Raw genomic sequence first — 20,672 nt, 5'->3', positions numbered from 1 at the left:
CCGGAGCGTGCGGCTGTGCGGCTGCCTGTGTCCGCCTGTCCTGCCCGTGTCCGCCTGTCCCCGCCCGTGTCCGCCTGTCCCCAGGCGGGTCCTGCACCCCCCAGGGGTGTAGACGCGTGGGGGGTGTCGGGGTGTGATGGGGAGGGTGTCGGGGGGTGTTGGGGGTGTCAAGGGGTTGTTTGGGGGTGCTACAGGTTGTCAGGGGGTGTTGGGGGGGATGTTGCATTGGGGTGTCGGGGGGGCATTGAGGGGTGTCAGGGTGCTGTTTTGGGGACTCAGGAGGGTGTTGGGGGGTGTCAGGGTGTCGTGTCAGGGGGTTTTGGGGTGCACTGGGGTGTGTCAGGGTGTTGGGCTGTCAGAGGATGTTGGGGTGTTGTGTTGGGGGGCGTCAGGGTGTTGGGGAGGTGTCAAGGATAGGGTGGGGGGTGACAGCGGGCTGTCGGGGGGGGTGTTAGGGGTGGGTTGGGGTGTTGTGTTGGGGTGTCAAGGGGTGCCGGGGTGTTTGGGGATCTGTTGGGCTGTTGTCAAGGGATGTCAGGGTGTCATTGGGGGTGTCGGGGTGTCCTCGGGGGGTGTCGGGGGAGTCTCAGGGTGTCCTCGGGGGGTGTCAGGGTGTCCTCGGGGGGTGTCGGGGTGTCGTCGGGGGGTGTCGGGGTGTCGGGGGGGTGTCGGGGGGTCCCGCCCGGCTCTCACCTCTCACGCTCCCCACCGCATCCCGCCGCCGCCGCCGCCGCCGGTCACTCGGACACCGGCCCCAGCCCCGCCCCCGGTACCGGCCACGCCCCCTCCGCCGGTACCGGCCACGCCCCCTCCGCCGGTACCGGTCCGGTGGCGGACAACACCCGGGGCGGGCGGGCGGACAGACGGACGGACAGGCAGACAGACACGCCCCACCCCCAACGGCGGGTCATTAAGATTCAGAGCCGGTCGCTACAGCCCGACAGACACCGGGGAAACCCCCGGGACCCCCCCCCAGCCCCCCAACAGCCCCCAGCCCCCCACCGCAACCACCACCTACCCCGCGGCCCCGATTACCCAGAGCCCCCCCAACCCCCTCCCCAGTTAACCCAGAGCCCCCCCAAACACCACCCCCCCCAACACGGCAGCCCGGACTCCTGGGTCCCCGCTTAGCCCCGCCCCCGATTGGGCGGGGCAAATTGGGGCGGGGCCATCACTCCCCCCACCTCCCCTCCCCCCGGCCAGGTTTGGGGCTGCTGCGGGGCAGGAGAACTCCAGGAGGGGGGGGGTTATGGGGCAGAAGGTGGGGCTGGGGGGCAGCTGGGGGGCAGGAGACCCCCGGTGGACAGCGGTTATGGGGCAGGAGGTGGGGCTGGGGGGCAGAAGACCCCCTGGAAAGAGTTTAGGGGGCAGGAGGTGGGGCTGTGGGGCAGCTCTGGGGCAAGAGACCCCCGGTGGAGGGGGATTATGGGGCAGGAGGTGGGGCTGGGGGGGCAGCTGTGGGGCAGGAGAACCCCAGTGGAGGGGGGTTATGGGGCAGGAGGTGGGGCTGTGGGGCACCTGTGGGGCAGGAGAACCCTGGTGGAGGGGGATTATGGGGCAGCAGGTGTGGCTGGGGGCAGCTCTGGGGCAAGAGACTCCCAGTGGAGGGGGATTATGGGGCAGGAGGTGGGGCTGTGGGGCAGCTGTGGGGCAGGACACCCCCAGTGGAGGGGGGTTACGGGGCTGAAGATGGGGCTTTGGGGCAGCTGTGGGGCAGGAGAACCCTGGAGGGAGGGGGGGGGTTGGGGCAGGAGGTGGGGCTGGGGGGCACCTGTGGGGCAGGAGAACCCCAGAGGGAAGGGGGGAAGTTGGGGCAGGAGGTGGGGCTGTGGGGCACCTGTGGGGCAGGAGAACCCTGGAGGGAGGGGGGGGTTGGGGCAGGAGGTGGGGCTGTGGGGTAGCTGTGGGGCAGGAGAACCCTGGAGGGAGGGGAGGGGTTGGGGCAGGAGGTGGGGCTGTGGGGCAGCTGTGGGGCAGGAGACACCCAGGAGATGGAGTTTGGGGCAGAAGGTGGGGCTGGGGTTCTGGGTCAGGAGACCCCCCTCAACCCCATCAAAGGCCCCATTTTGGGCCAGAAAAGGCCATTTTCTCTGTTCCAAGGCTGGGGGGCAGGAGACTGTGAAGCCACCAGGCTCTGAGGGGGAGGATTTGGGGGTGCAGGAACGAGGGTAGACCCCCTACACCCTGAATTGGGGAAGGGGTGACAGACATGTGGGGCTGGCGTGTGACTCACCGTACCGGTGGTGACCGCCCTCGCACCCACAGAGCCGGCTAAGCCGAGCGGGGCCTGGAAAGGTGATGGGACCCGCCACGGCGGGACCCCAGGGTGAGGGGAAGGGCGAGGACCCGCCATGGCGGGACCCCAGGGTGAGGGGAAGGGCGAGGACCCGCCACGGCGGGACCCCAGGGTGAGGGGAAGGGCGAGGACCCGCCACGGCGGGACCCCAGGGTGAGGGGAAGGGCGAGGACCCGCCACGGCGGGACCCCGGGGGTGAGGGGAAGGGCGAGGACCCGCCATGGCGGGACCCCAGGGTGAGGGGAAGGGCGAGGACCCGCCATGGCGGGACCCCAGGGTGAGGGGAAGGGCGAGGACCCGCCATGGGGGGGCCCTGGGGGTGAGGGGAAGGGCGAGGACCCGCCACGGCGGGACCCCGGGGGTGAGGGGATGGGCGAGGACCCGCCATGGCGGGACCCCGGGGGTGAGGGGAAGGGCGAGGACCCGCCACGGCGGGACCCCGGGGGTGAGGGGAAGGGCGAGGACCCGCCATGGGGGGGCCCTGGGGGTGAGGGGAAGGGCGAGGACCCGCCATGGCGGGACCCCGGGGGTGAGGGGAAGGGCAAGGACCCGCCATGGTGGGACCCCAGGGGTGAGGGGAAGGGCGAGGACCCGCGATGGGGGGGCCCTGGGGGTGAGGGGAAGGGCGAGGACCCGCCATGGCGGGACGCCGGGGGTGAGGGGAAGGGCGAGGACCCGCCATGGCGGGACCCCGGGGGTGAGGGGAAGGGTGAGGACCCGCCATGGGGGGGCCCTGGGGGTGAGGGGAAGGGCGAGGACCCGCCATGGCGGGACCCCGGGGGTGAGGGGAAGGGTGAGGACCCGCCATGGGGGGGCCCTGGGGGTGAGGGGATGGGCGAGGACCCGCCATGGCGGGACCCCGGGGGTGAGGGGAAGGGCGAGGACCCGCCACGGCGGGACCCCAGGGTGAGGGGAAGGGCGAGGACCCGCCATGGGGGGGCCCTGGGGGTGAGGGGAAGGGCGAGGACCCGCCACGGCGGGACCCCAGGGTGAGGGGAAGGGCGAGGACCCGCCACGGCGGGACCCCAGGGTGAGGGGAAGGGCGAGGACCCGCCATGGGGGGGCCCTGGGGGTGAGGGGAAGGGCGAGGACCCGCCACAGCGGGACCCCAGGGTGAGGGGAAGGGCGAGGACCCGCCATGGGGGGGCCCCGGGGGTGAGGGGATGGGCGAGGACCCGCCACGGCGGGACCCCAGGGTGAGGGGAAGGGCGAGGACCCGCCATGGGGGGGCCCCGGGGGTGAGGGGATGGGCGAGGACCCACCATGGGGGGGCCCTGGGGGTGAGGGGAAGGGCGAGGACCCGCCACGGCGGGACCCCAGGGGTGAGGGGATGGGCGAGGACCCGCCACGGCGGGACCCCGGGGGTGAGGGGAAGGGCGAGGACCCGCCATGGGGGGGCCCTGCGGGTGAGGGGAAGGGCGAGGACCCGCCACGGCGGGACCCCGGGGGTGAGGGGATGGGCGAGGACCCGCCACGGCGGGACCCCGGGGGTGAGGGGATGGGCGAGGACCCGCCACGGGGGGACCCCGGGGGTGAGGGGATGGGCGAGGACCCGCCATGGGGGGACCCCGGGGGTGAGGGGATGGGCGAGGACCCGCCATGGGGGGGCCCTGGGGGTGAGGGGAAGGGCGAGGACCCGCCATGGGGGGGCCCCGGGGGTGAGGGGAAGGGCGAGGACCCGCCATGGCAGGACCCCGGGGGTGAGGGGAAGGGCGAGGACCCGCCATGGGGGGGCCCTGGGGGTGAGGGGAAGGGCGAGGACCCACCACGGCGGGACCCCGGGGGTGAGGGGAAGGGCGAGGACCCGCCATGGGGGGGCCCTGGGGGTGAGGGGAAGGGCGAGGACCCGCCACGGCGGGACCCCGGGGGTGAGGGGATGGGCAAGGACCCGCCATGGCGGGACCCCGGGGGTGAGGGGAAGGGCGAGGACCCGCCATGGCGGGACCCCGGGGGTGAGGGGATGGGCGAGGACCCGCCATGGCGGGACCCCGGGGGTGAGAGGAAGGGCGAGGACCCGCCATGGGGGGGCCCTGGGGGTGAGGGGAAGGGCGAGGACCCGCCATGGGGGGGCCCTGGGGGTGAGGGGATGGGCGAGGACCCGCCATGGGGGGACCCCGGGGGTGAGGGGATGGGCAAGGACCCGCCATGGCGGGACCCCGGGGGTGAGAGGAAGGGCGAGGACCCGCCATGGGGGGGCCCTGGGGGTGAGGGGAAGGGCAAGGACCCGCCATGGCGGGACCCCGGGGGTGAGAGGAAGGGCGAGGACCCGCCATGGGGGGGCCCTGGGGGTGAGGGGAAGGGCAAGGACCCGCCATGGCGGGACCCCAGGGTGAGGGGAAGGGCGAGGACCCGCCACGGTGGGACCCCGGGGGTGAGGGGATGGGCGAGGACCCGCCATGGCGGGACCCCGGGGGTGAGGGGAAGGGCGAGGACCCGCCATGGTGGGACCCCGGGGGTGAGGGGAAGGGCGAGGACCCGCCACGGCGGGACCCCGGGGGTGAGGGGAAGGGCGAGGACCCGCCACGGCGGGACCCCGGGGGTGAGGGGATGGGCGAGGACCCGCCATGGGGGGACCCCGGGGGTGAGGGGATGGGCGAGGACCCGCCATGGCGGGACCCCAGGGTGAGGGGAAGGGCGAGGACCCGCCATGGCGGGACCCCGGGGGTGAGGGGATGGGCGAGGACCCGCCATGGCGGGACCCCGGGGGTGAGAGGAAGGGCGAGGACCCGCCATGGGGGGGCCCTGGGGGTGAGGGGAAGGGCGAGGACCCGCCATGGGGGGGCCCTGGGGGTGAGGGGAAGGGCGAGGACCCGCCATGGCGGGACCCAGGGCTGAGGCGTCACCCACCATTATGGAGCCTCATGGCAGGACCTGGGGGGTCTCTGGGTGGCAGGAGCTGGGCCAGAAGCCCCAAAAAGCCTTCAAAACCCCCCAAAAAACCGTGGAACCGCCCCCTCGCCCTCACTCCCCTCAGCGCCGCGTTCCCGCCTTTTCCTTTCTCCTCAGGGCGGGGCCCAGCGCGCATGCGCGCTCCTCCACCGCGCCGCCGCCTGATTGGCCGCGCCCTCGGCCACGCCCACGCTCCCATGGCCACGCCCCCCGCGTGTTGCCACGCCCCCTCCCGTGCCCGCCCCGCGGCGCAGGCGCGCGGAGGGGGCGGTCGCGGGGGGCGTGGCGTGCGCTGCGCATGCGCGGTGTCAATGTCAGCGGCGGGCGGCAGGTCAGGGGGAGCCGAGCGGGGCCGGGCGGCCGCAGCACCCCCAGAACCCCCCCCTTCACCCCCCCCCACCCCGCACCTCCCCCCCGCACCCACCCCGAACCCCCCAACCCCCTGAATCCCACAACCTCCCCAAGCCCCCCCGAGCCCCTCCTCTTGCACCCCCCCTGCACCCCCCAACCCCCCCAACCCCCCATCCTGCACCCCCCATGCACCCCCCCATGCACCCTCAACCCCCCCAACCCTCCCTGCACCCCCATGAACCCCCACTGCACCCCCCGGGCGCCCCCCCTGCACCCCCTCCTGCACCCACCCCTGCACCCCCCGACCCCCCATCTACACCCCACTGCACCCTTTGCCCCCCCCGCACCCCTGCACCCCCCTTTGCAACCCCCTGAACCCCAATCTGCACCCCCCTGCATCCTTGTGCCCCATCTGCACCCCCTTGCACCCTGCATTGCACCCCGTGCGCCCTGCATGCACCCTGCGTGCACCCCACAGTGCATCCTTTGCACCCCAAATGCATCCCGCATTGCACCCCATAGGCATCCTTTGCACCCTGCATTGCACCCCGTGCGCCCTGCACTGCACCCCTGAGCCCTTTGCACCCCACAGTGCACCCCGTGCACCCCACATGCATCCTTTGCACCCCAAATGCATCCCGCATTGCACCCCATAGGCATCCTTTGCACCCTGCATGCACCCCGTGTGCCCTGCACTGCACCCCTGAGCCCTTTGCACCCCACAGTGCACCCCGTGCACCCCATATGCATCCTTTGCACCCCAAATGCATCCTGCATTGCACCCCATAGGCATCCTTTGCACCCTGCATTGCACCCCGTGCGCCCTGCACCGCACCCCTGAGCCCTTTGCACCCCACAGTGCACCCCGTGCACCCCACATGCATCCTTTGCACCCCAAATGCATCCCGCATTGCACCCCATAGGCATCCTTTGCACCCTGCATTGCACCCCGTGTGCCCTGCACCGCACCCCTGAGCCCTTTGCACCCCACAGTGCACCCCGTGCACCCCACATGCATCCTTTGCACCCCAAATTCATCCCGCATTGCACCCCATAGGCATCCTTTGCACCCTGCATTGCACCCCACATGCATCCTTTGCACCCCAAATTCATCCCGCATTGCACCCCATAGGCATCCTTTGCACCCTGCATTGCACCCCGTGCACCCACCTTGCACCCTGCATGCACCCCGTGTGCCCTGCACTGCACCCCTGAGCCCTTTGCACCCCACAGTGCACCCCGTGCACCCCATATGCATCCTTTGCACCCTGCGTTGCACCCCGCATGCATCCTTTGCACCCCAAATTCATCCCGCATTGCACCCCATAGGCATCCTTTGCACCCTGCATTGCACCCCGTGCACCCACCTTGCACCCTGCATGCACCCCGTGTGCCCTGCACCGCACCCCTGAGCCCTTTGCACCCCACAGTGCACCCCGTGCACCCCACATGCGTCCTTTGCACCCCAAATGCATCCCGCATTGCACCCTGCATTGCACCCCGTGCACCCCGCATGCGTCCTTTGCACTGCACATTGCACCCCGTGCACCCTTTGCACCTGCGTTGCACCCAGTGCATCCTGCAGGCGCCCTGCATGCACCCTACATTGCACCCCGTGTTGCACCCCATTGCACCCCGTGCACCCCGCATGCATCCTTTGCACCCACATTGCACCCACATTGCACCCTCTGCACCCACATTGCACCCCCTGCACCCACCTTGCACCCTGCATGCACCCTGCCTTGCACCCCGAGCATCCTGCAAGCGCCGTTTGCACCCTGAGCACTGCACCCAGTGCACCCCACTTTGCACCCTGTGCTCCCTGCGTGCACCCTGCATGGCACCCCGTGCACCCCACATTGCACCCCACATTGCACCCAATGCACCTGCCTTGCACCCCGCATGGCACCCACCACACCCTACACGCACCCCGTGCACCCCACGTTGCACCCTGCATGTGTCATTTGCACCCTGCATTGCACCCCTGCACCCCCTGCACCTCTCATTGCACCCTGTGCACCCGCCTTGCACCCTCCGTGCACCCCACCTCGCACCCCCTGCACCCCACCTTGCACCCCCTGCACCCCACATTGCAGCCCCTGCACCCCACCTTGCACCCCCTGCACCCCTCATTGCACCCCCTGCGCCCCTGCATGCACCCCCTGCACCCTGAATGCACCCTTTGCACCCCACCTTGCACCCCCTGCACCCCTCATTGCACCCTTTGCACCCCACATTGCACCCCCTGCACCCCTCATTGCACCCTGTGCACCCGCCTTGCACCCCCTGCACCCTGAATGCACCCTTTGCACCCCACCTTGCACCCCCTGCACCCCACCTTGCACCCCCTGCACCCCACATTGCACCCCCTGCACCCCACATTGCACCCCCTGCACCCTGAATGCACCCTTTGCACCCCACATTGCTCCCCCTGCACCCCCCGCTGCACCCCCGACCCCCCGACCCCCTGCGTGCCACGGCCCCGCCCGCACACGCGTGTGCGACGGTGGGGGGGGGTGGGCTCGGGGGGGGGGGGGGGTGTGTGCGCGCGTCCCCTCCCCCTCCCAGCGTCACAACCCCGGCCCGCGGCGGGTGACCTCCCGGATGACCCGGCCCTGGGCGTGGCGTGAGCCCGGCGTGCCACGCCCCGGGTGCCACATGCCACGCCCTGGGGGTTACGAGCCACGCCCTGGGCTCCGCCCTGTGCCACGCCCTGTGCCACGCCCCATTGCCACATGCCACGTCCCGGTGCCCTGTGCCGCTCCCCGTTGCCACACCCCATTGCCATGTGCATCGCCCCATGCCACGCCCTGTTACCAATTGCCACGCCCCATGCCATGCCCCCTAACAAGCCCTGCTGCCCCATGCCACGCCCCATACCAGCCCCATTGTCCCATGCCACTCCCCGTTGCCACGCCCTGTTGCCCTGTGCCACGCCTGTGCCACGCCCTGTTGCCACATGCCACGCCCCATTCTCCCTTGCCACTCCCGTGCCACGCCCTGTTGCCACATGCCACGCCCCATTCTCCCTTGCCACGCCCCGTTGCCATGCCCTGTTGCCCTGTGCCACGCCCGTGCCACGCCCTGTTGCCACATGCCACGCCCCATTCTCCCTTGCCACGCCCCGTTGCCATGCCCTGTTGCCCTGTGCCACGCCCGTGCCACGCCCTGTTGCCACATGCCACGCCAAATTCTCCCTTGCCACGCCCCATTGCCACGCCCTGTTGCCCTGTGCCACACCCGTGCCACGCCCTGTTGCCACACGCCACGCCCCATTCTCCCTTGCCACTCCCGTGCCACGCCCTGTTGCCACATGCCACGCCCCATTCTCCCTTGCCACGCCCCATTGCCACGCCCTGTTGCCCTGTGCCACACCCGTGCCACGCCCCGTTGCCACACGCCACACCCCATTCTCCCTTGCCACGCCCCGTTGCCATGCCCTGTTGCCCTGTGCCACGCCAGTGCCACGCCCTGTTGCCACATGCCACGCCCCATTCTCCCTTGCCACGCCCCATTGCCACGCCCTGTTGCCCTGTGCCACACCCGTGCCACGCCCCGTTGCCACACGCCACACCCCATTCTACCTTGCCACACCCGTGCCACGCCCTGTTGCCACATGCCACGCCCCATTCTCCCTTGCCACGCCCTGTTGCCATGCCCTGTTGCCCTGTGCCACGCCCGTGCCACGCCCCATTCTCCCTTGCCACGCCCCGTTGCCACGCCCTGTTGCCCTGTGCCACACCCGTGCGACGCCCTGTTGCCACACGCCACGCCCCATTCTCCCTTGCCACGCCCCATTGCCACGCCCTGTTGCCCTGTGCCACACCCGTGCCACGCCCTGTTGCCACACGCCACGCCCCGTTCTCCCTTGCCACGCCCCATTGCCACGCCCTGTTGCCCTGTGCCACGCCCGTGCCACACCCTGTTGCCACACGCCACGCCCCATTCTCCCTTGCCACGCCCCATTGCCATGCCCTGTTGCCCTGTGCCACGCCCGTGCCACACCCTGTTGCCACATGCCACGCCCCATTCTCCCTTGCCACGCCCCATTGCCACGCCCTGTTGCCCTGTGCCACACCCGTGCCACGCCCTGTTGCCACACGCCACGCCCCGTTCTCCCTTGCCACGCCCCGTTGCACGCTTCATTGCTGTGTGCCGCGCCTCAGTGCCCTGTGCCACGCCCATGCCACGCCCTGACACCACATGCCACGCCCCGTTGCCACGCCCCGCGCCCACGCGTGCCCCCCCCCCCCGCAGGATGCTGCGCGCGGGCCCGGGCGACGATGACCTCACAGGCGCCGTCGGCCGTGACGCCGCCGGCGGGCTCCGTGACGTCACTGCTGGCGGCGGTGGCGCGCACGCGGGGGCGGGGCCGGGGGCGGCGCCCCCCCGAGGTGCCGCCGGGCTGGGAGCGAGACTTCCGGGACGCCTTCGTGCCCCTCCCCCCACGGCAGCTGCGGCACGTGCTGCTGAGGGTGGGCGGGGCGATGGGGGGGAGGGGAGGGGGCGAGGGGTGGGGGAGGGGGGGACACGATGGGGAGGGGAATTGGGGTGGGGGGAGGGGGGGAGGGCAGGGAGGGGTGGGGGGATGAGGGGGACAAGGGGGGGATGGGGGGAGGTGGGACACCCCCCTCCCCCCCCTCAAGGACACGGGGGAGGTGCAGCCCCGGGACCCCTCCCCCCCCGGGACCCCTCCCCCCCCCCCGCCCAGGGGTCCCCGCGACCCCCCGTGACCCCTGTGACCCCCTGAACCCGGTGACACCGTGACCTCCAGGTACCCCCGTATCCCCCTGTGACCCCTGACCTCTGTGACCCCCCGTGACCCCCCGTGACCCCCGTGACCCCCATGACCCCGTGACCCCCCGATGTCCCCCCCGTGACCCCCAGGAGTTCCACCCCTCGGGCCCCTCCCGCGCCGCCTTCCTGGCCTTCGCCGACAGCCTGGACCGAGCCCTGCACCCCCGGTACCACCGCCTGTACCTACACCTCCAGGTACCCCCGCACACCCCCGCACCCCCGGTACCACCGTCTGTACCTACACCTCCAGGTACCCCCGCACCCCCCCGCACCCCCGGTACCACCGCCTGTACCTACACCTCCAGGTACCCCCGCACCCCCCCGCACCCCCGGTACCACCGCCTGTACCTACACCTCCAGGTACCCCCACACACCCCCGCACTCCCGGTACCACCGCCTGTACCTACACCTCCAGGTACCCCCGCACACCCCCGCACCCCCGGTACCACCGCCTGTACCTACACCTCCAGGTACCCCCGCACACCCCCGCACCCCCGGTACCACCGCCTGTACCTACACCTCCAGGTACCCCCGCACCCCCCCGCACCCCCGGTACCACCGCCTGTACCTACACCTCCAGGTACCCCCACACACCCCCGCACTCCCGGTACCACCGCCTGTACCTACACCTCCAGGTACCCCCGCACACCCCCGCACCCCCGGTACCACCGCCTGTACCTACACCTCCAGGTACCCCCGCACACCCCCGCACCCCCGGTACCACTGCCTGTACCTACACCTCCAGGTACCCCCGCACACCCCCGCACCCCCGGTACCACCGCCTGTACCTACACCTCCAGGTACCCCCGCACCCCCCCGCACCCCCGGTACCACCGTCTGTACCTACACCTCCAGGTACCCCCGCACCCCCCCGCACCCCCGGTACCACCGTCTGTACCTACACCTCCAGGTACCCCCGCACCCCCCCGCACCCCCGGTACCACCGCCTGTACCTACACCTCCAGGTACCCCCACACACCCCCGCACTCCCGGTACCACCGCCTGTACCTACACCTCCAGGTACCCCCGCACACCCCCGCACCCCCGGTACCACCGCCTGTACCTACACCTCCAGGTACCCCCACACACCCCCGCACCCCCGGTACCACTGCCTGTACCTACACCTCCAGGTACCCCCGCACACCCCCGCACCCCCGGTACCACCGCCTGTACCTACACCTCCGGGTACCCCCGCACCCCCCCGCACCCCCGGTACCACCGCCTGTACCTACACCTCCAGGTACCCCCGCACACCCCCGCACCCCCGGTACCACCGCCTGTACCTACACCTCCAGGTACCCCCACACACCCCCACACCCCCAAACATCACCCCCTGCACTCTCAAACACCCCCCTGCACCTCCAGGTACCCCAAAACCAACTAGGGGTGCCGTGGGGGGGCACTGGGTGCTATGGGGCAGCACTGGGTGCTATGGTGAGGGGCACTGGGCGCTATGGGGCAGCACTGGGTGCTATGGGGGGGCGCTGGGTGCTATGGTGATGGGCACTGGGTGCTATGGGGGGGCACTGGGTGCTATGGGGCAGCACTGGGTGCCATGGGGCAGCACTGGGTGCCATGGTGAGGGGCACTGGGTGCTATGGGGCAGCACTGGGTGCTATGGGGGGGCGCTGGGTGCTATGGTGATGGGCACTGGGTGCTATGGGGGGGCACTGGGTGCTATGGGGCAGCACTGGGTGCCATGGTGAGGGGCACTGGGTGTTATGGGGCAGCAGTGGGTGCTATGGGGGGGCACTGGGTGCCATGCGGCAGCACTGGGTGCCATGGTGATGGGCACTGGGTGCTATGGGGGGGCACTGGGTGCTATGGGGCAGCACTGGGTGCCATGGTGAGGGGCACTGGGTGCTATGGGGCAGCAGTGGGTGCTATGGGGGGGCACTGGGTGCCATGGGGCAGCACTGGGTGCCATGGTGAGGGGAACTGGGTGCTATGGGGGGACACTGGGTGCTATGGGGCAGCAGTGGGTGCTATGGGAGGGCACTGGGTGCCATGGTGAGGGGCACTGGGTGCTATGGGGCAGCAGTGGGTGCTATGGGGGGGCACTGGGTGCCATGGGGCAGCACTGGATGCCATGGTGAGGGGCACTGGGTGCGATGGGGGTCCCTCTCTCCCGCAGGCGCTGTACGGCCCCATCGACCCGGACCGGGAGTCGGGGGGTGCCGCGGGGGGGGTCCCCTCGGGGGGCGGCCCGGGGGGGCCCGGGGGGGGGAGGGGCGCCCCGGGGGGGCGGCGGGAGCGGCGCGTGGTGGCCGCCCTGGCCCCGCTCCTGGCCGAGGCCAACTTCCAGCGGCTGCCGGAGGCCGCCATCGCCTTCGCCCTCCTCGTGCAGCACCCGCACGACGAGGTGCAGGTGGGTGCTGTGGGGGCGATGGGTCTGGGGGGGCGCTGGGTGCTGTGGGGGGCACTGGGTGCCGTGGGGGGGCACTGGGTGCTATGGTGATGGGCACTGGGTGCTATGGGGGGGGCACTGGGTGCTATGGGGGGGCACTGGGTGCTATGGGGGGACACTGGGTGCTATGGTGATGGGCACTGGGTGCTATGGGGTGGGCACTGGGTGCTGTGGGGGGCACTGGGTGCTATGGGGGGGCACTGGGTGCTATGGTGATGGGCACTGGGTGCTATGGGGGGGGCACTGGGTGCTATGGGGGGGCACTGGGTGCTATGGGGGGACACTGGGTGCTATGGTGATGGGCACTGGGTGCTATGGTGATGGGCACTGGGTGCTATGGGGGGGCACTGGGTGCTGTGGGGGGCACTGGGTCTGTGGGGGGCACTGGGTGCCGGGGGGGGGGCACTGGGTGCTATGGTGATGGGCATTGGGTGCTATGGGGGGGCGCTGGGTCTGGGGGGGGCACTGGGTGCTATGGGGGGGCACTGGGTGCTCGGGGGGCACTGGGTGCTATGGGGGGGCACTGGGTGCTGCTGGGGGCACTGGGTGCTGCGGGGGGCACTGGGTGCTCAGGGGGCGCTGGGTCTGTGGGGGGCACTGGGTGCTATGGGGGGGCACTGGGTGCTATGGGGTGGGCACTGGGTCTGTGGGGGGCACTGGGTGCTATGGGGGGGCACTGGGTGCTCGGGGGGCACTGGGTGCTATGGGGGGGCACTGGGTGCTGCTGGGGGCACTGGGTGCTGCGGGGGGCACTGGGTGCTCGGGGGGCGCTGGGTCTGCGGGGGGCACTGGGTGCTGTGGGGGGCACTGGGTCTGCGGGGGGCACTGGGTCTGTGGGGGCACTGGGTGCTATGGGGGGGCGCTGGGTGCTATGGGGTGGGTACTGGGTGCTGGGGTGGGTCGCTGGGGGCTATGGGGTTCCATGGGGCCTATGGGGGGCTGGGGTTGGGGTGCTATGGGAGCTGGGGTGCCCCCATAGCTCCCCACCCCATCATGGCCCCGCCCCCACAGCCCCGCCCCTGCCCCCACAGTCCCGCCCCCACAGCCCTGCCCCACGGTCCTGTCCCCGGCCACGCCCTTGCCACGCCCCGGCCACGCCTACTCTGTGCCCCCCACGACCCCGCCCGTGCCCCACTGCCCCGCCCTCCAAGGGCCCCACACCCCTCGTGCCCCGCCCCCGGCCCCGCCCCCCGCCGCAGCCCCTGCCCCCAGTGCCTGCTGGCCCCGCCCCCCACTCCTGCCTACGGCCCCGCCCCCACGGCCCCGCCCACGGGCCCCACCACCCCGCCCCCGCCCTGGCCCCGCCCCTGGCCCCGCTCCCACGGCCCCGCCTACACTCTGCCCTCCGCGGCCCCGCCCCCCGAGGGCCCACCTCCCACGGCCACGCCCCCGGCCCTGCCCCCACTACCACCCCCACGGTCCCGCCCCTCGTGCCCCACCCTCACGGCCCCGCCCCACACCGCCCCGCCCCCGCTGCCCCATCCCCACTGCCACGCCCCCATGGCCACGCCCACGGGCCCCACCGCCCCGCCCTTGGCCCCGCCCCGGCCCCGCCCCCACGGCCCCGCCCCCGGACCCCACTCCCCCCTGGCCCCGCCCACGGCCCCCACCGCCCCGCCCCGGCCCCTCCCGGCCCCGCCCCCACGGCCCCGGCCCCGGGCCCCACCGCCCCGCCCCCGCCCCTGGCCCCGCCCCCACGGCCCCGCCCCCACGGCCCCGGCCCCGCCCCCAGGTCTCGGTGCGGCTGGACGAGTACGAGGAGATCCAGTTCTGGGCTCTGGGGCAGCGCGTGGGGCCCCTCCCCGCCCCTCCCCCCCCCCGCCGCTGGCCCTACGGCCGCGCGCCCCCCGCCCCCCACAGGCCAGTGCGGGGGGGCCGCGGGGGGGGGCGGGGGGGCTGGGGGGGGCTAGGGGGGGCCTATGGTGGGGCCGGAGGGGCTATGGGGGGGCTGGGGGGGCTGGGGGGTGCCATGGGGGGGTCGGGGGGGGCTATGGGAGGGCTATGGGGGGGAGGGGGGGATGGGGGGGTCATGGGGGGGCTATGGGGGGGCCGTGAGGGGAGGCTATGGGGGAGGTATGGGGGGTGGATGGGGGGGCCGGAGGGGCTATGGGGGTGCTGGGGGGGCTGTGGGGTGCCATGGGGGGGTCGGGGGGGGCTATGGGGGGGAGGGGGGGATGGGGGGGTCATTGGGGGGCATATGGGGGCGGGGGGTCATGGGGGGTCAATGATGGGGGGCAATGGGGGTAATGATGGGGGGGCCGTGGGGGGGCCTATGAGGGGTCATGGGGGGGTTGGGGGTCTATGGGGGGCAATGGGGTTGCTGGGGGGGCCATGGGGGGGTTTGGGGGGGCTATGGGGCTATGGAGGCCGGGGGGGGCTATGGGGGACGGGGGGGCCATGGGGGGACCCGGGGGGGGCCCTAGGGGGGTGCTGGGGGTGGGGGTTTGGGGGTGCTGGGGTTTGGATGAGCAGGTTTTGGGGGGGGTCTGGGGGTGCAGTTTTCAGGGGTCCTTGGGGGTGTCAGGTGCGGGGCCGGGGGGGTTTGGGGTGTGCTGGGGTGGGGGTCACCAAGGTTTGGGGGTGCTGGGGTCCGGGTGAGCAACGCTCTTGGGTGCTGGGTGCTGGGTGGGCCGGGGTTGGGGGGGTTGGGGGGGTCTGGGGGCGCAGTTTCTGGGGGTCCTTGGGGGGTGTCGGGTTTTGGGGTGCTGGGGTGGGATTTGGGGTGCTGGGGCTGGGGGGCACCAAGGTTTGGGGGTGCTGGGGTTTGGCCAAGCAACACCTTTGGGTGCTGGGTGCTGGGTGGGCCGGGGTTGGGGGGTTTGGGGGGGTCCGGGGGCGCAGTTTTCTGGGGGTCCTTGGGGGGGTGTCGGGTTTTGGGGTGTTGGGGTGGGGGGATTTGGGGTGCTGGGATCTGGGGGTCTTGGGTGCTGGGGGTGGCCAAGCAACACCTTTGGGTGCTGGGTGCTGGGTGGGGCCGGGGTTGGGGGGGTTGGGGGGGTCCGGGGGCGCAGTTTCTGGGGGTCCCCGCTGGGCGCCAGGTTTCGGGGTGCCACCCCGGGGGGTCCCCCCCACCCTCCAGGCGTTACTTCCAGCGCGTGGTGGTGGTGGCGCGGCCGCGGGGCGGGGGGCTGGAGCTGGCGTCCTTCCGCGAGGTGCCCCTCGAGGCCCTGGAGCTGCTGCTGGGGAGGGGGCGCGTGCGGACCCCCGGCCTGACCCGCGCCCGCCTCCACCTGGGGCTGGCGGCCTGGGCCACCCTCCTCTTCCTCAACCTGGGGCTGGGGCTCATGGCCGACCTCAAGGTGGGGGCCACCGGCCTCCTCCTCGGCCTCGCCGCCCTCGTCACCTTCCGGGGGGCCAAGGTGGGGGGCGACGGGGGGGCTATGGGGGGGTGAGGGGGCTGGGGGTGCTGGGGGGGGTATGGGGGGCTATGGGGCGTGGGGGGATTTGGGGAGCTATGGGGGGGGCTATGGGGGTGGGGGTGCTGGGGGGGTTGGGGGGGTATGGGGGCTATGGGGCGTGGGGGGATTTGGGGAGCTATGGGGGGGCTATGGGTGTGGGGGTGCTGGGGGGGTTGGGGGGGTATGGGGGCTATGGGGTGTGGGGGGATTTGGGGAGCTATGGGGGGGCTATGGGGGTGGGGGGGCTGGGGGGGGTATGGGGGGTATGGGGGCTATGGGGTGTGGGGGGATTTGGGGAGCTATGGGGGGTGGGGGGGCTATGGGGGGTATGGGGGGCTATGTGGGTGGGGGGATTTGGGGAGCTATGGGGGGCTATGGGGGTGGGGGTGCTGGGGGGGCTATGGGGGTATTGGGCGTATGGGGGGCTATGTGGGTGGGGGGATTTGGGGAGCCATGGGGGTGGGAGGGCTATGGGGGGTATGGGGGGCTGTGGGGTGTGGGGGGGGATTTGGGGAGCTATGGGGGGTGTGGGGGCTATGGGGGGGTATGGGGGGCTCTGTGGGTGGGGGGATTTGGGGAGCTATGGGGGGGCTATGGGGGCTGGGGGTATGGGGGGGTATGGGGGGCTATGGGGGGTGGGGGGATTTGGGGAGCTATGGGGGGTGGGGGGCTATGGGGGGGTATGGGGGGCTGTGGGGGGTGGGGGGATTTGGGGGGGCCTATGGGGGGTGGGGGGGCTATGGGGGGGTATGGGGGGCTATGCGGGTGGGGGGATTTGGGGAGCTATGGGGGGGCCTATGGGGGTGGGGGGTATGGGGGGCTATGCGGGGTGGGGGGATTTGGGGAGCTATGGGGGGTGGGGGGGCTATGGGGGGGTATGGGGGCTGTGGGGGGTGGGGGATTTGGGGAGCTATGGGGGATTGGGGGGGCTATAGGGGGTATGGGGGGCTGTGGGGGGTGGGGGGATTTGGGGGGGCCTATGGGGGGTGGGGGTGCTATGGGGGGGATGGTGGGCTATGAGGGGTGGGGGGCTATGGTGGGCTATGGGGTGGGGGGATTTGGGGGTGCTATGGGGGGGTATGGTGGGCGGAGGGGGCCTGGGGGGGTATGGGGGAGTATGGGGGCTATGGGGGGTGGGGGGGCTACGGGGGTAGGGGGCCTATGGGGGGCTTTGGGGACTGGGGGGGCTATGGGGGGGCTATGGGGGGCTTTGGGGACTGGGAGGGCTATGGGGGGCTTTGGGGACTGGGGGGGCTATGGGGGGGCTATGGGGGGCTTTGGGGACTGGGGGGGCTATGGGGGTAGGGGGGGCTATAGGGGGCTTTGGGGGCTGGGGGGGCTATGGGGGGGCTATGGGGGGCTTTGGGGACTGGGGGGGCTATGGGGGGGCTATGGGGGCTTTGGGGACTGGGTGGGGCTATGGGGGGGCTATGGGGGGCTTTGGGGACTGGGGGGCTGCAAGGGATGGCTGCATGTGAGGTGCGTGTGAGGATGTACAAGGCTCGTGCGAGGCCCTGCGATGGCGCACGAGAGCCCCGTGCGAGCGTGTGCGAGGCCGTGCGAGGCCGTTGCGACGGTGCGTGTGAGGCTCGTGTGCGTGTGCGAGGCCGTGCGAGGCCGTGTGACGGTGCGTGTGAGGCTCGTGTGCGTGTGCAAGGCCCGTGCGAGCCCCGTGTGATGGTGCGTGTGAGGCTCGTGTGCGTGTGCAAGGCCGTGCGAGCCCCGTGTGATGGTGCGTGTGAGGCTCATGTGCGTGTGCAAGGCCGTGCGAGCCCCGTGCAAGCCCCGTGCGACGGTGCGTGTGAGGCCGTGCGAGGCCACGCGACGTGCATGAGAGCCCCGTGCAAGCCCCGTGTGAGCGATGTGCGAGGCCGTGCGATGGTGTGTGTGAGGCTCGTGTGCGTGTGCGAGGCCGTGCGAGCCCCGTGCGAGCCCCGTGTGAGTCCCGTGCGAGCCCGTGCGACGGTGCGTGTGAGGCCGTGCAAGGCCACGCGACGTGCATGAGAGCCCCGTGCAAGCCCCGTGCAAGGCTGTGTGAGGCCGTGTGATGGTGTGTGTGAGGCTCATGTGCGGTGTGCAAGGCCGTGCAAGCCCCGTGCGAGCCCCGTGCAATGGTGCGTGTGAGGCCGTGCGAGGCCACGCGAGGCCACGCGACGTGCATGAGAGCCCCGTGCGAGGCCATGTGATGGTGCGTGTGAGGCTCGTGTGCGTGTGTGAGGCCGTCCGAGGTGCGTGCAAGGCTTGTGCAAGCCCCATGCAAGCCCCGTGCGAGGCCGTGTGATGGTGCGTGTGAGGCTCGTGTGCGTGTGTGAGGCCGTCCGAGGTGCGTGCGAGGCTTGTGCAAGCCCCATGCAAGCCCCGTGCGAGGCCGTGTGAGGCCGTGCAAGGCCACGCGACGTGCACGAGAGCCCCGTGCGAGCCCTGTGCGAGGCCGTGTGAGGCCGTGTGATGGTGCGTGTGAGGCTCGTGTGAGCGTCTGTGAGGCCATCCGAGGTGCGTGCAAGGCTTGTGCAAGCCCCGTGCGAGCCCCGTGCGAGGCCGTGCGATGGTGCGTGTGAGGCGCGTGTGCGTGTGCGAGGCCGTGCGAGCCCCGTGTGACGGTGCGTGTGAGGCCGTGCGAGGCCGTGTGATGGTGCGTGTGAGGCTCGTGTGAGCGTGTGTGAGGCCATCCGAGGTGCGTGCGAGGCTTGTGCAAGCCCCGTGCGAGCCCCGTGCGAGCCCCGTGCGAGGCTGTGCGAGGGTGCGTGTGAGGCTCGTGTGCGTGTGCGAGACCGTGCGAGCCCCGTGCGATGGTGCGTGTGAGGCCGTGCAAGGCCACGTGACATGCACGAGAGCCCCGTGCGAGCCCCGTGCAAGGCCGTGCGAGGCCGTGTGATGGTGTGTGTGAGGCGCGTGTGCGTGTGCAGAGCCGTGCGAGCCCCGTGCGAGCCGTGCGAGGCCGTGTGATGGTGCGTGTGAGGCTCGTGTGAGCGTGTGTGAGGCCGTCCGAGGTGCGTGCGAGGCTTGTGCAAGCCCCGTGCGAGCCCCGTGCGAGGCCGTGCGAGGGTGCGTGTGAGGCGCGTGTGGCGTGTGCGAGCCCCGTGCGACGCCCCGCAGGCCTTCGCCCGCCGGCGCGAGGCGGCGGCGCTGGAGCTGGCGCGCAGCCGGTACCGTCGGGGCACGGCGCAGCACGGGGAGCTGGTGGCGGCGCTGAGCCGGCGGGCGCAGGACGAGGCCGCCAAGGAGGCGCTGCTGGCCCACACCTTCCTGCCCCGCTGCGGGGGTGAGGGGCTGGGGGGCTGGGGGGGGCATGGGGGGTGGGGGGGCTATGGGGGGTGGGGGGCTGGGGGGGGCATGGGGATGGGTGGCCATGGGGGGCCATGGGGGGCTGGGGGGTCTGGGGGCCATGGGGATGGGGGGCCATGGGGGGCCATGGGGGGCTGGGGGGTCTGGGGGCCATGGGGGGCCAAGGAGGCGCTGCTGGCCCACACCTTCCTGCCCCGCTGCGGGGGTGAGGGGGCTGGGGGGGCTGGGGGGGGCATGGGGGGGCTGGGGGGGGCCAGGGGGGGCTGGGGGGGGCTGGGGGCCATGGGGGGCTGGGGGCCATGGGGGGCTGGGGGACATGGGGGGGCATTGGGGGCTGTGGTGGCCTGGGGGGGGGGCTGGGGGTGGCCATGGGGGGCTGGGGGGGGCTGGGGGGGTGGGGGGGCCATGGGGGGGTGGGGGCCAAGGGAGGGCTGGGGGACATGGGGGGGCATGGGGGGGCTGTGGGGGTGGGGGGGCCATGGGGGGATGTTGGGCCCGGGGGGGGGGGTGGGCATGGTAGGGTGTGGGGCCAAGGGGGGGCTGGGGGGGGGGTGGGGGTGAGAGGCCATGGGGTGCGGGGGGGGTGGGGGACATGGGGGGACACAGGGGATACGGGGGGCCATTGGGGGGCCATGGGTGGTTCTGGGGGGTCCCATGGGGGGCTCTGGGGGTCCAGTGGTCACTTGGTGTCTCGGAGATCTTTGATGAAAACAGAAATCTAGGAAATCATTGCAACAACTTGTGTGGATGTGATGTTTAAGGAGCGGTGAAGTTGAGAAAAGCCAGGTCCCAGCAGCAGCGCTGAGTTGGTCAGATCTTCTCTACATGCTGTTTTCTGTCCCTTTTTTCAAACGTAGCTGAATATATAACTGCTTATTAAACGTGCACCTCCAGACAGGCTGCACACCTGCCCAATTAACATTGCTCTAAGGAAACCCTCTCAGCCTAAAAATCTAGTTATTTCAAGTCCTGTTAACTGACTTAAACAGCCTCACTGAAGAAATGAGGCCACTGAGGTGCACAAAGCTGGGGATGGCTGGCTGGTTTTTGTTACCGAGCATAGGAAAGCGGCTAATGATCTACCTCTGTAGAGTGGAAGGATGGGCTGTGTTTGGGGGTGTTGGGATGCAGTGCTTTGCACCCGCCTCCTGTCTGTCTTCCGACAAGCCACTTCCCCGCATCTCAGTCCTCAGTCAGGAGAAGACTCCTGCCATCTTCTCGCCTCCTCTTCGCAGCTGATACGTATTTT

General features: G+C 71.7%; 1 protein-coding gene and 1 long non-coding RNA gene across 2 annotated transcripts; both read left to right on the top strand.

Annotated features, from left to right (window-relative positions):
* Positions 1–5,435: 5,435 nt before the first annotated feature.
* Positions 5,436–19,400, top strand: TMEM143 (transmembrane protein 143; the record flags this gene model as incomplete). Its single annotated transcript, XM_064440129.1, has 7 exons — positions 5,436–5,516; positions 9,794–10,011; positions 10,424–10,528; positions 12,468–12,701; positions 14,473–14,600; positions 15,820–16,099; positions 19,235–19,400. Coding segments are annotated over exons 2-7 (1,105 nt in total), but the record flags the coding sequence as incomplete, so codon positions are not given.
* On the top strand, positions 17,985–19,156 carry LOC135310978 (uncharacterized). Its single transcript, XR_010370894.1, has 5 exons — positions 17,985–18,080; positions 18,305–18,461; positions 18,558–18,606; positions 18,813–18,930; positions 19,067–19,156. It is a non-coding gene; the product is annotated as an uncharacterized LOC135310978 (long non-coding RNA).
* Positions 19,401–20,672: the final 1,272 nt, after the last annotated feature.

This window comes from Phalacrocorax carbo, unplaced genomic scaffold, assembly GCF_963921805.1.
Source record: "Phalacrocorax carbo unplaced genomic scaffold, bPhaCar2.1 SCAFFOLD_262, whole genome shotgun sequence".
Classification (NCBI taxonomy): Eukaryota; Metazoa; Chordata; class Aves; order Suliformes; family Phalacrocoracidae; genus Phalacrocorax; species Phalacrocorax carbo.
This window is presented reverse-complemented; position numbering and strand designations above follow the sequence as displayed.